At 45.1% G+C, this 12273-nt stretch overlaps 1 protein-coding gene across 1 annotated transcript; it reads right to left on the bottom strand.

The window, feature by feature from the left end:
* Positions 1-1561: 1561 nt before the first annotated feature.
* On the bottom strand, positions 1562-4545 carry MB21D2 (Mab-21 domain containing 2). The gene is made up of 2 exons (XM_010295792.1): positions 4535-4545; positions 1562-3624 (listed from the first exon to the last, which is right to left on the bottom strand). The coding sequence occupies exon 2, from the start codon at positions 3585-3587 to the stop codon at positions 2325-2327; it is 1263 nt and encodes a 420-aa protein (XP_010294094.1). The 5' UTR covers positions 3588-3624; positions 4535-4545; the 3' UTR covers positions 1562-2324.
* Positions 4546-12273: the final 7728 nt, after the last annotated feature.

The following is a 12273-nucleotide window of genomic DNA, read 5'->3' as shown; positions in this document are numbered from 1 at the left end:
TGAACTGGCATGAGGAAGGCTGTGTTTCTGCATAACTCAGGAGCACTGGCACGGACACTGGGACTCCCAGGGAAGTACTCTGCCTGCCAGGCTACTGCTGCTTTGTGCTGAGCAGATCTCTCTCATGTGGTGATGGGAAACTTCATCCTGGAGCCCCGACTCTTTTTCCAACAGACAGAAGTCCTGGAGACTGGGGAAAAGACCATGTCAACAAATCATTTTCCAAGCACTTCTGGAGAGGATCCCCAGTCGGTTCTCCTGCCTCCCCTGGCAGGTTACACAGGTTTAAATGGAGACTCATCTTTGGCGATAGCCACACTGGTAGGACCCAGTTTTGCTTTCGCTGAAGTCAATACATGTCCTTCCCTGGACCACAACCGCAGCTACACCGGGGCTCACGATCACTAGCCAAGTTGTGCTTTAAGTTAAATCCTCATCCACTCCATCTAGCCAGAAACTTCTGAGAGCTTCTTCAGGCTCATGTAAGTGTGTACCAGTAAATTCAGGTAAATGTGAACATCTTGGTTACAGCAATGAGGTGAAGTTTTCAAATATGCCCAAGAATTGGAGGAGCCAAAGTTTCTTTTTAAGACATGACTTGGGCACTAGATCAGGTATTGAAACCTCCCTGCCATCTAATAAAGCAGTTTCCAAAGCTGCTGGTGTGTTGCTCCACCAGCCTGGTTTCTTTACCAGAAAGGCTGGGCTAAAAAAGTGACACATTTTTCATACACAATTTTTATCTGTTAGAATTTACTAGATATGCACCTCATTTGTCTGTCAAATATTTAAAAAATACTTCAACCTGCTCTAATAATGACATTTTAAAACATGCATCAAGTTTGGATCAGAACAGCTTCTCTGGGATAATCAGTAAGCCCAAATTGCTGATTTAAGGCCTAAATATCAGTCACTGGCCAGCCAGCCACAAAAAGTCACTCTATCCTTGAACTCTTGAAATTATTTTTGGCTCAGACTAACCCTTGTTACCATACATCTTATCCTACACACCACAGGAACGCGTATGTGTTTTCCAAGGCTACTGTTGCACCACAAGTTTACATACAAACACAACTTCTGCAAACATGAGACCAAAGTAAGATCTTGTATGTCCCAGGGTAAGTCAGAAAGTCCACAGGAGTCAAGGGAATGGTAACTGCCATAAAGGATCAGGCCTAATACATGCATTACAGAAGCAACGTAGCTCCTTTGCTCGAGGTCTGGCTGATTCACTTTGCACATACCACTGCTTTAGCATTAAATCCTTATCTAATGGTAAACCTGTTTCAACAACATGCAATACATATTAATGCAATATGCACTGCAACACACAATACGCATCCAAAGAAATATGCCAACGCAAAAATCTGACTTCTCACACATAGCAGGGCTAATAAGGAAGAGCCTTTTACAAAAGACAATCAAGAAATCACCTGAAACCATGAGACCTGAGGGGCCTCAAGCAATCTGCAATACTAAGACCTAATAACAGATGCTAATTCATGAAAGAAACACAAACAGTGGGACTGAGGTAATGGCAGAGATTTCATTAGTGCAATTAACATTTATAATGGTATGTTCTTTAATAGAATTTAAATAAGGCTTTGAATAATTACACACACTAAAACTAACATTCCATAACCTTATTCCGCATGGAAAAGCAGCAGAAACAACCCTCTGGACTGTACAAGTTCCAATTATGAACAATTACATTCAAAAAGTAGATCAAAACAGAAACAACTCTATCCCCCAAAAGCTGCATCATCATCTTTGAAGTCAACTTTCTCCCCTAGCGTGAGAAGTGTGAAGAGCAGATGAACTGGGCTTCAGCCCAGTAGATTTGGCCTTGTCAAATTACCAGTAGTGCTTTCCAACCCAGTCTCTCCTCGTTTCTTTAGGGTGATGGAAGCTCATGGAAAAAGAAGTGAATTTCTGAAGCAACTGAAGGGGAGTTCTCCCTTCCCCAGGCCCAACAATGTACATAAATTATGGAAGCTTGAAAAAAAATCTACATTACACTGTGGCATGTGTGTTTACAGTGCATGTTCTCCTTTAGAAACTACTCACAGACAATGGGGCTGGGTGGGTGAGAAAAATCAAAGCAGCACATGAAATAGTAATATACTGTTTCAAAATCTGCACCGCCCTGCAGAACCAGGAATTATAATTTATTCAGATTGTTCTCAACAGATCCAATCTACGCTGGATATGCAAAAAACAAAAGACTAAGTCATCAAGGAAAACCAAATGAAAAAACCTGCAGGCCGCAAGAGTTTTTAAAAATGAAACAAAAGAAAAAAATCCCAAAAACCACTGATGAAAGCTCAGAAAAATTTATCATCAATTCTGAAGTGGGGCCTTGTGACATCATCTGGGTTAATGAAGACGGAGATGGACTTCCCGGGGTTCTCAGTCACTAGCTGTTGTAACTTTTTGGCTAATCGGTCATCAGGCTGGTTGGTGTCCCCTCCATCTGACTGTGGGGAGGGGATGCTGGTGGTGCTGCCCCGCCGCTGGAGCTCCAGTGTTAGCCGGTTGGCTGCTTTGACATGTTCGATGGCAGTTCGAAGGTGTTCGGCAGGGTCTGAGCGGACTGAGGACAGCTTCCGCGCATGCAGCATGACGGTTTCTTCAGAAAGATGCTCCAGCATGTTGCACTGGGGGATGAAATAGTTGGGGCACATCTTGTTGACCAAGCAGTGCTGGAGATCATCAATGAGACCCAGAAGAAAATGGGCTGCGTAATCCTCCTGGGCCAAGTAGCTGGCTGGTAGCCTGTCACAAGCCCACAGCATCATGCTCCGCAAGTGATACGGACTAATTGCTTTGGGGCGAGACAGCAATTTGATGATTATAGCTTTGCAGGCTTGATAGGCCTGCATGAGGCTGCTGGAGATGCACTTTTTCAGCTGCACTTCACTTCTGGCAAATGACAGCCTCCACTCATTGTCCTTCTTCCCCTTGTAGGAACATGCAGGCACTAAGTAAAACCCACTTATGACTTCCTCCTCTGTGATCTTCCCGTCCCAGAAGTGGTTCTCCATCAGCCAGCTCTGGGCCACAGCAGGCCAGCCTTTGAAGGACACCACAGGGACAATGTCGTACAGCATGCGGCTGCTGCCCACTCCCAAAATGATGGATATGATAGTACCATTCTTTTCTACCTTCTCCACCTTTGGCATCCCTCGCTGAGGCTTTTTCTGGATCTCGGAGAGGACAATGCTAATGGAGTCATAGAACCAGTCTGCGACTTTTGTCGGAGAAAAGAAATAATTGGTAGCTCCATTGATATGGTCCACGATTGTGCAGCAGTCCTTCCATTTGCTAATAGTTCCTTCATCAAACAGACGCAGGCTCAGCCAGGAGTGGCACAAAGCCGAGTGGCGCATGTCCAGCGTGACTGGTTGGTTGCGGTCATGCAGCTTCAGTGCAGGCACAAGCAGGGTGAAGTCCATGTCATAGTCTGTGCCTCGTGCATAAACATTCAGCTCATCAAGATCAATGTCCACCACACCTTCCCGCACACCACCTGAAAGCAGCAGGTACTCGTTGGCTACAGGCAGCTTCTGGTCAAGTTTCTGAACCATGCCTGCAAAAAGAGAGAAAAAGAAGTCCTTTCAAGAGAAGGCAAACAGATCTGGGATACAGGATTTAACCAGGATTAAAACCCATCCCATGCCCAGCAGGCAAAAAAACAGCCAGAGGTATCCATCACTGTTCATGCAACACAAATGTACATCAGGCCCAGCACTCAGCCAACCTTTAGTCCCACCTGACTCAGGGCAGGGACTTTCCTGTACTCCTGGGAATGGGTGAAGTCCATCCTAAATATCATACTGGGAGCAACAGAAAGAAGCAGAGGCCTCTAGTAAAACACAGCAAAGCTATTTCCAGGACTAAATTTAACTTCTTAAACATCTTCTAAATGAGTTTTTCACCATATTGTCATTCATTTCTATGGTATCCAAATGCTTCCCCAACACTTCAAAAAGAAAATAGAATATTAATTGACTCCCTGTTCTTATTTTCTCTCTGGTATAAGAAAAAAGCTGGACTGGCATCAGGGGGTTAGTTTGTACGTGAGTGAATGAATAGCTACAAATGTTAGTTCAAGCAGGTCTGATTTTACAATTTGCTTTACATTTACTGATTAACAAGGCAACACGAACAAAGGCAGTATGTCCTCTTCTTATGGGGGAATGGAGACAGGTTAAACTATCAGGCAATTACAGAAGGTGGCTCTGAAACTGGTTCTTCAAGCTATAATGACGGTATCATGCCATAAAAGATCTGATCAGCTCCCCAGAGCACAGACATGAAGACAGATTTCTATTTTCATCACCAAAACCAGACACTTCCCTTCACCCTGCACTGCCCACACCAGTTGCGCAAAGCCAGTTTTTCACTGTGTATTCTATATATATCACTATACACTGTTCACGGAACACGAACAGCAGACTGAGAAGAGACTCCACGCAGTAGCTGAGATATTAGCACCTCATTCAATGTTCAAATTAGGCTTAAAATTGAGCTCTGCACTTCGACTGCCCTGTAGTCTGCTTCTGCTACTTGGGCTGCTTCACTCCTGGTGTTCGTCTTGCGGTTAAATGCTCTTGATTCCTTCCCAGCCTCAGTTCAGACAACACACCCAGGCCATGAGGGAACTAAGGCCAGTGACTCTGAATGGAGAAGCTGAATCTCTTATAAGCACTGCAGAAGGGATATGTCAGTATTTCTTACAAGCACAAATGTGCTAGTTTTTGCTGCTGTGTGTTACTTACTCTACCTGTCAAAAGGCACTATAGTTTGTTTATATCAAGAGTGGTCAAATGGAGACCTTCCATTACGAGGAAGCCAGTCTTAGAGAGACATCGGTGGGGATAACTAGCCAGAAGCATGACGAGGTGAGCCAGAGAGCTCAGACCAGGAACCACAGACATCGGTTCTACATTACGAGTGTTTCCTTACTGAAATGCTAACACAAATGATCATCACCAGAGTCCAAGCACCCATTCTGGCATAGCCCCAGGTACTGCAGAGCCTTTCCTGAGTTAACGCATCCCCACGGGATCACAGATACTGCCTGAACTGAGCAAGTTGCCCTAGCAGAGTGCGGCCACAGCAGCACCCAAGGCACTGGGTGCTGCACTAGCCTGAGCAGCACTGCAGTGCTTTCGGAGAGACTCACCTGTCCTTTCCTGCATGCCAGGACAGGGGCAGGGAAACACTACCTGCACACACACAGGTAAGCCATGACCAGAGCACCAGCTAAAGCTATGCTGATACTGACTCCTTGGAAGAGCCAAGGAGACTGTAGGAAGAGGCCTGTGTGTGAAGGGGAATGTGTCCTGGGGCAATATTCAGGGTAACTGTGCAATCCGCCATGTGAAATTCTTTGTTAAATACACTTTACCTGTTTTATTGCTTCCAAGAGCACTGGACCCAGTCCATTTTGCTGCACTGAGCTGGGATGATTTTCCTGCCAGGCAGGCAAGGACATAAACCTTTCCATTTCATGCAGCACCAGAAGCTGCAAGAGAAGAAAATAGCTCTGGAGGAGTGCTAAGAAACTCCTCCTGCTAAGTCCTGAGCTAATCCCATTCTGCGATCTTGCCACATGCTGCCCCATTCAACCACAAAGGGTAATAACCAAGAAAAGCTTCTGTCAACCTCAAAGATATTTTCTGAGGCTTAGATACACAGTAAGACACGTTACCCTGATCTATGGAGCAGCAAAGTCTTGCACAGGCTTCTCTATCCCTGAGGCCAAGTCAGTGGCAGTCACTCCTTTGTTACACCCAGAAGGAGGGGATTTCTAATGGGTACCTAAATTGACGTGACTTCTGGAGACAGTACTGACACACTGCTTCCAAATCCTGTCCTTGAACCAGAGCACGCAGCCTTGGTGCTTTACACCCCAGTTGTAAATTGAGTCCAAGACCCATGGAGTAGAGTCTGGGTCAATCACATCACAGGGAACAGTTGCTTTTTTCTCAGCACGCAAGTCAGTACCGACCTTTACTGTGGAGCTGCACAGCTATTCAGGGTATGTAGGGTCCTGATGGCCTCTACATCCAAAATTTTCTACTCAGAACTGTGATCTGCAGCATCTGCCATGCAGATCTGCAGATGTTCCTGAGAGAGGCAGACAGAATGTAATTATCCTATAGAAGAAACTGTTCAAACCTATAGAATTCAATAAAGGATGTATTTTTCTAAATATTTTTAAATCTGAAGGATGAAAAATGTCCTGTGAAGTTCTGCAGTGTACCCTTTGCACCAAAACTCCTATCCTATTCTATAGCCAGAGCCTTTGACTGAAAAAGAAAATAATATGATTTTTCTAAAAGGTAGACATTCTCCACTACGGAATCTACTGTGGGATGAGTTGCTCTCCTTGGCCTGAAGAGATCCTCTGTCCTTATGTGGGAGCAATAGAGTTGACAGTTTGACCCCATTCAATCAACTGCAAGTGGGACTCAAGTCCTTCTTTCTAAATGCCCCATGTTTATCTGCTTGGAAAATAACAGTGAACACATATGATCAAGCTCCAAAGCCAGATGAGAGCAGGAGCCACTCCTGCAATGTTAGTTCTACACCATCTACAGCACTCCTGCCTTCACAAAGCAAAGCTTGCACTGGACAAAGCCTGCACAGCCTGCTCTGCTGCCAGAGGGAATTACAAAATGTCAGCGAGCAAAGAGGAGGCTTCTGTGTGGAGAACATTTCAGGAAGAACCATAGAGTCAGAGGCACAGCTCTCCATGCACTGTTATGTAGGTACTCCCACAGAAGAGACACTTCTCTTCCCTATACCAAAGAAAAAGAGAACACCAATTTCAAGCATCCTTGCAATAGGAAATGCTTTCTGTCCACAGAACACTCTTTACACTTCCTCTAGAAAGAAAATGTTTTGTGTGCTCATCATCAAGTCTAGTTTGCAAGGCTGAAGACTCCTGAAAGGCAAAAGTGCCATACACTGACAAGAAGTCACTTGGTTTTCCCCCTCCAGAACTCTTAGACCTACCAGCATAGGAGGATGACCCAATGCAGCCTGGCTGGCTGCAGAGTTTAAATCAAAACCCTTGAGCTCTGCCTGGCACAGAATTTCCCCTTCAAGGCCTGGACCAGCAACAGCTGCAGCTCTGCCACAGAGCTAGAGAAGGAATTTTTGCTAACAGATCATAGCAGCATTGCTGATCCAATTTAAGCTGTGGAGCAGGGGGTTGAGATGAGGTCCCCTTGAGGAAAACATTTAGAATAGGTGTAGAGTGTTCTATAAATAGTTGAGATGGCCAAATTCAGGATTCACTAAGGCTTTAGGGCTTTGTAATGTGTTCAAACTGCCACCCTTATTCATAAATCTATTTGAAACATGAAGGGATTTCAAGGAATACCATTAGCCAACATTGTATGGTATACACTACCCTGGCACAAAGCTTTCATCCCAAGTTTCAACAGCCCAAACACAAGCTGAGAGTACCACGTGTACATACAACAGAAAGCGTCACTCCAGCTCAGCAAGCATGTAAGCGCAGATACAAAGAAGAAAAATATAGAGATTGGTACTTGACCCAAGTACTTAAGATAATAGCAGTGTCTCTTCTTTCCATCTCAGTACCAGGACCATCCGGCAGGTGGAGGGAATAGGGGTTACAGATAATCTTGTGAAGTTTGTAGAAGCCCTATGGAGTTGTCTGTAAAGACCGAACCTAGAACTTGTAGGGTCAAACATGAAAAAAAAAATTTTAGCTGAAGGACCAGCTCTCATGGCCTCAAAGTAGGTTCATTGATATTTAAGAAGTCTCTTGCTGCTACCAGGCAAAACACATAATTTGCAGTCATATCTTGTGTGACATGTTCTTTTGAAAAGGATATTTGGCAACGCTGGTATTTTGCTAAGAGACTGGTATTCAATCACTTTTGTCTAAAGCATCTTAAAGAAGTTCTGTTTTCCTAGCTGAGTAACTACTTTAAGACCTTCCCAAGCTATAAAATTTGGCATCGTAACAGGTAAGTATGCTTACAAGCATGAGAAAAGCAGGGAATGTGAGAATTAGGAGCAGCACCTGTAGGCCAAGCTTGCTGGTTAGTTTGCTAAACAGTCAGTTCAGAGTAACACAGAGTTCTACAGACAGAATTTCTGTATCCATTGTAGTTTCTTCAGTAGCAGGAAAGTAGAATTTATTTCTACTCTAAGCACTGTGATACAAGGAGAATAAGCACAAAGAAGAGGCTTTACTTTTACATAACACCTACATTTGGGATACATCCTTGAATGAACTGGGACTCTGATGCACAGATGACACACAGACTATTCTTCCTATTAAAAAAAAGCAATGCAAAGATGCTCTCCATCCATTACAGAATTTCAGACGAACTGATTTCATGACCACTGCCGTGCTTGCTGGGCTCTACTATTTCATGACCAGCTTTGTGTAAATAAGGAGGAACCTACAGACTTGTCTTTGAAGAAACTGACCACAAGGAAAAATTACACAAAAACTTATTTCTAACATATGCATTTCCTAATTTGGTGTTCCTTCTTGAAGCCTTCCTTCCTTCTGTTAGTCTAACCTGGTCTCATCAAACGGAATGGGGTGATATTCAGGGCAGTCACTGAATTAAGGGACACTTCTGCTGCATGGGAACTGGACAGAGGTCAAAAGAGCAGTGGGGTGCTCAGAAAGGCTCCAGAAAGGAGGATTTGCAGAACCTTGCAAGCAGAAACATATCATGAGATTCCTTCCGGGAGCCAAGCCAGACTAGGCACTAGAGCTCTGCACTGCTGCTGTTCTCCAACTTAGACCCCAGTGTCTGCAGTAGCAAACGCCTTGCTCATGTTCCACACCAGCCTGCTGGGGAGGAAACAGTCCACACAGTGCACAGCCTTGATTTTCTTCCTTGACCCCTGCATCACTCACTCCTCCTGCACAGCCTGTAAGGTTCCCTATAAGCTGCTGGGACCACGACTTACAGTAACACCCCTGGCTTTGCAGACAATCTGTGCCAGGAAGAGTTTGCAAGCTGGCTCACAAAGCTAATGTGGTCCGTCACAAATCATCTTCAACTTCTTAAGATCACAAATGTATTCTATACATCATCAGCACAGGAGGCAAGCAAGAGGCTACTAAACCATAACGATACCATGGCCAGGCTGCTGAAGACCTTTAGGGACATGATGATCCCCAGACACATGTAAATGATGCACGTAAGTTTATCTGTGGGGTATACAGACAGGAGCTTGACCCTTCTCTCCAGAAGAAAAAGACGCCAGGTGAATGGCAAGGGGCTGGCTGCAGCCTGCAGGCAGCTGTGCAATGCAATTCAGCGAGTAAAAGTGATGTTAACGCTGCCGCTCCTCATTACCGAGCTTCTCTGCTCAGCTCTTGACTTTGCCATCTAATCTGATTTGAGAAGCAGCACAAGTCTGTGTGATATGAGCTGTTAAAAATAGCTGCAGCACCAAATAAACATGCCTGCCCTCCAGCCCCACACTGAGTTCGGAAGATGCCAGAGTACCCTCTCCAACTCTGCTCAAAGACCCAAAGCACTGTGGGCTCAGCCTAGGGACAGCATGCTGCCTGTGAATGGTCAGAAGAACTGGGATGCTTTACACACTTCAACACATGCATATGGACAGAAGAGAGGGAAAGGAGAACTGGACAACATTAGAAGTGTTCTTCTTCCTCCTCCACTCTCTTCCTCACACATCAGGGGAAAACCTACAGAATTAAAATTGAGTTTTTTCTCTAGAGAAATCCAACACCTGAGCTGGTATTCTCATCGATATCTTCTTCCCCCTTCCCTCTTATTTTGCAGGTAACTTAATCTCCACAAAACAAGAGGTTTGGATGCTCATTTCCTCAATCAATAGCAATGATGTGGTGCTCTGGCACTGATCATCAGCTGACCTTGCATTTTAAGTGTGCTTAAACCATTAGTTTGTGCTCTAGCAGAAGTCTCCTCTTACTTGCAGCCAGTCTTGCACAGACCTGACTATTGTCTTAAGCTAGTAATCATATTGAAAGAAAGTGAGCATCATGCTGCTGCTATTGCACCCCCAGCACCTGGGAAGAAACACAGATGCATACCCCTCATAAAAGAAATCAGAAAGTCCCCACTGACATCAATAGGGCTGTATGTTTAAATTCCTCCATAGCCTCATCTAAGGCTGTGGGGCAAGTGAACTCCCACGCAGGGGAGCTCTCCAGAGAGGTTCCAGCAAGCAATCGTGTCTCTGAGGAGACCAGAAATGCTGGGAATTGCTTTTGATTCCACAGATCTGATTTGCCCTCATTGATTCATCACTTCCAGCAAGAAGCAGCACAGAGCTCTCATAGGGAAGCTTGCCCTGTGGCACTGCATGCCCCAGCTCCGTGCATGGATATACAGAAATGTGCCCCCGGGAAATGCGCGGATGCAGAGCCTGAGCCCAGGATCTAAGACAAGCTGAGCTCACCCAGGTTTGCAGGGAGCTGACATACCTGCTGTCAAAGGCAGGGGTAGTGCCCATTCATCTCACCAGAACTGCCAAAAAACACTACGCCTCCCTCATGCCCCCTGGCAGCCTAGGGAGAAGACATATAGAAGGGACCTTCCTTGTATAGGTGATCTCTTCTATAGGGAAGGCAGGCTAGGGACCACACACATATACCACTGCCTCCCTTCTTTCTACTGCTTCATCATAGTCAGGGCTCTTCAGTTTTCCTCCCAGTTCTACCCAGTTTGATGCATAACTTTGGGCATGCCTTTTTTTCTTCTATATAAAATCATTACCCTCCTGTAAGCCCCAAAAGCTCTTGGATGCTCAGAAAGTGCTTGTAATTGCTCAGACGGCACTAACCACGCACCAGATGTTATTAGCAGAGAACCAATTTGTAAGCTCATGATAAATCTCAGGATCTTCTGCTTTGGCCAGGGAATTCTTACCCTTGACTGCTAAAAGAAATACGTGAAAACCCAGGCTAGTCAAAAAACAAGCAGGTTTTGTCATTTTTTGTGAAGATACTAGACGGGCACTCTGCGGTTCCTTGACAATTCTGCTGCAAACAGCAGATCCTGCAGAAGAGGAATGTTGTTCAAAGGAAAGATGCCCACAGAGGTCTCCCAGCTATGCCTGAGTGACGTGTGTTGAATTTCAGGGGCTTCTTTAAGACAGGATGGGAGGCCGGCTCTGATGCAGCTGGGTTGCACTGATTCTTCTGTTCCCCTTGGCAATTGCAAATCTATTTATGAACAGCACAAGTTTTTGTTACGTACAAGAACTGAAAGAGTCAGCTCTTTAGGAGAGTCTTTAGTTACAAAGCACATTTTGAGAGGACTGTTGTGGGAAGCGGGCAAGGGGTGGGAGGGGAGTGGTCAGACTGAACCATGTGATATCAGTTTAGTCAAATATGGGAGGCAAGCAAAGGAAACTGCTCTTTGCAGACGGATACACCAGTGTCCTAGTGATTCTGCTCCTTTTAGAAATCTTGTGACATGGTGACAGAACACACTGCAGGGACCCAGCACCCCCTCGTAAAAGAAATCAGCTTCTTTCTCCAAAAGTCTTCTTTAAAAACATTCTTAAAAGTAGTGTCCCAGTTTTCTTCCAGTTCCCACGTGCCCTGGTGGAAGGCACCCAGCCAGCTGAAATCCTGTATGCCAATGCAGAGGGGTATTTCATGGTGCAAGGGGAAAAAAAGGAAAGACAGAAAGACAAAGACAGACAGACAGAAAAAGCGGTCTCAGAGACCACAATATCAAGGCTAGACTGCTTCCAGAGCTGGAACTGGCACTTTCAGAGGGAGGCTCTACATCACTGTGAAACTCTGCTTTGGATAATGAAGAGTTTAAGTGTCACCCTCGAAACTGATGTCGGGTTTCTGGCCTGCCAGTCTGCTTATCCAGTGGACTTACTCCAGAGTCTTATTAGCCAAACTAAGATAAGAGTGTCTGAAAGCTGAAAGCCTACAAAGAATGTGAAGTGAAAGTCAAGGAGGTGCTTTAGGGTCTGAAGAATATGTGTGGTGAGGTCTGAGAGCAGCTGACAAGCAGAACAGAAGGAAGAAGGGGCAGAAAGTGTGCTTATAAGAACAGCTTGCTGCTACACCCTGCTTAACACTGTACACTGTGTCCATATGGTGTCCATATTTTTAAGTGTGCATAACATAAAAATCCCTTTGGAAATGGCATGAGATGCCATTTATCCTGGAACTGCAATCCCAGAGATAAAATCTGCCAGGGGACAGATTGCTTTATAAGTTCCACCTTCTGGGACTGAGCATACACA

The sequence above is a fragment of the Phaethon lepturus genome, unplaced genomic scaffold, assembly GCF_000687285.1.
Source record: "Phaethon lepturus isolate BGI_N335 unplaced genomic scaffold, ASM68728v1 scaffold9781, whole genome shotgun sequence".
Classification (NCBI taxonomy): Eukaryota; Metazoa; Chordata; class Aves; order Phaethontiformes; family Phaethontidae; genus Phaethon; species Phaethon lepturus.
The sequence above is the reverse complement of the archived record's forward strand: the minus strand, read 5'-3'. Positions and strand labels throughout refer to the sequence as shown.

Bases quoted from the DNA above. Each gene is read 5' to 3' on its own strand.
- MB21D2 (XM_010295792.1), bottom strand. From the start codon at position 3,587: ATGGTTCAGAAACTTGACCAGAAGCTGCCTGTAGCCAACGAGTACCTG.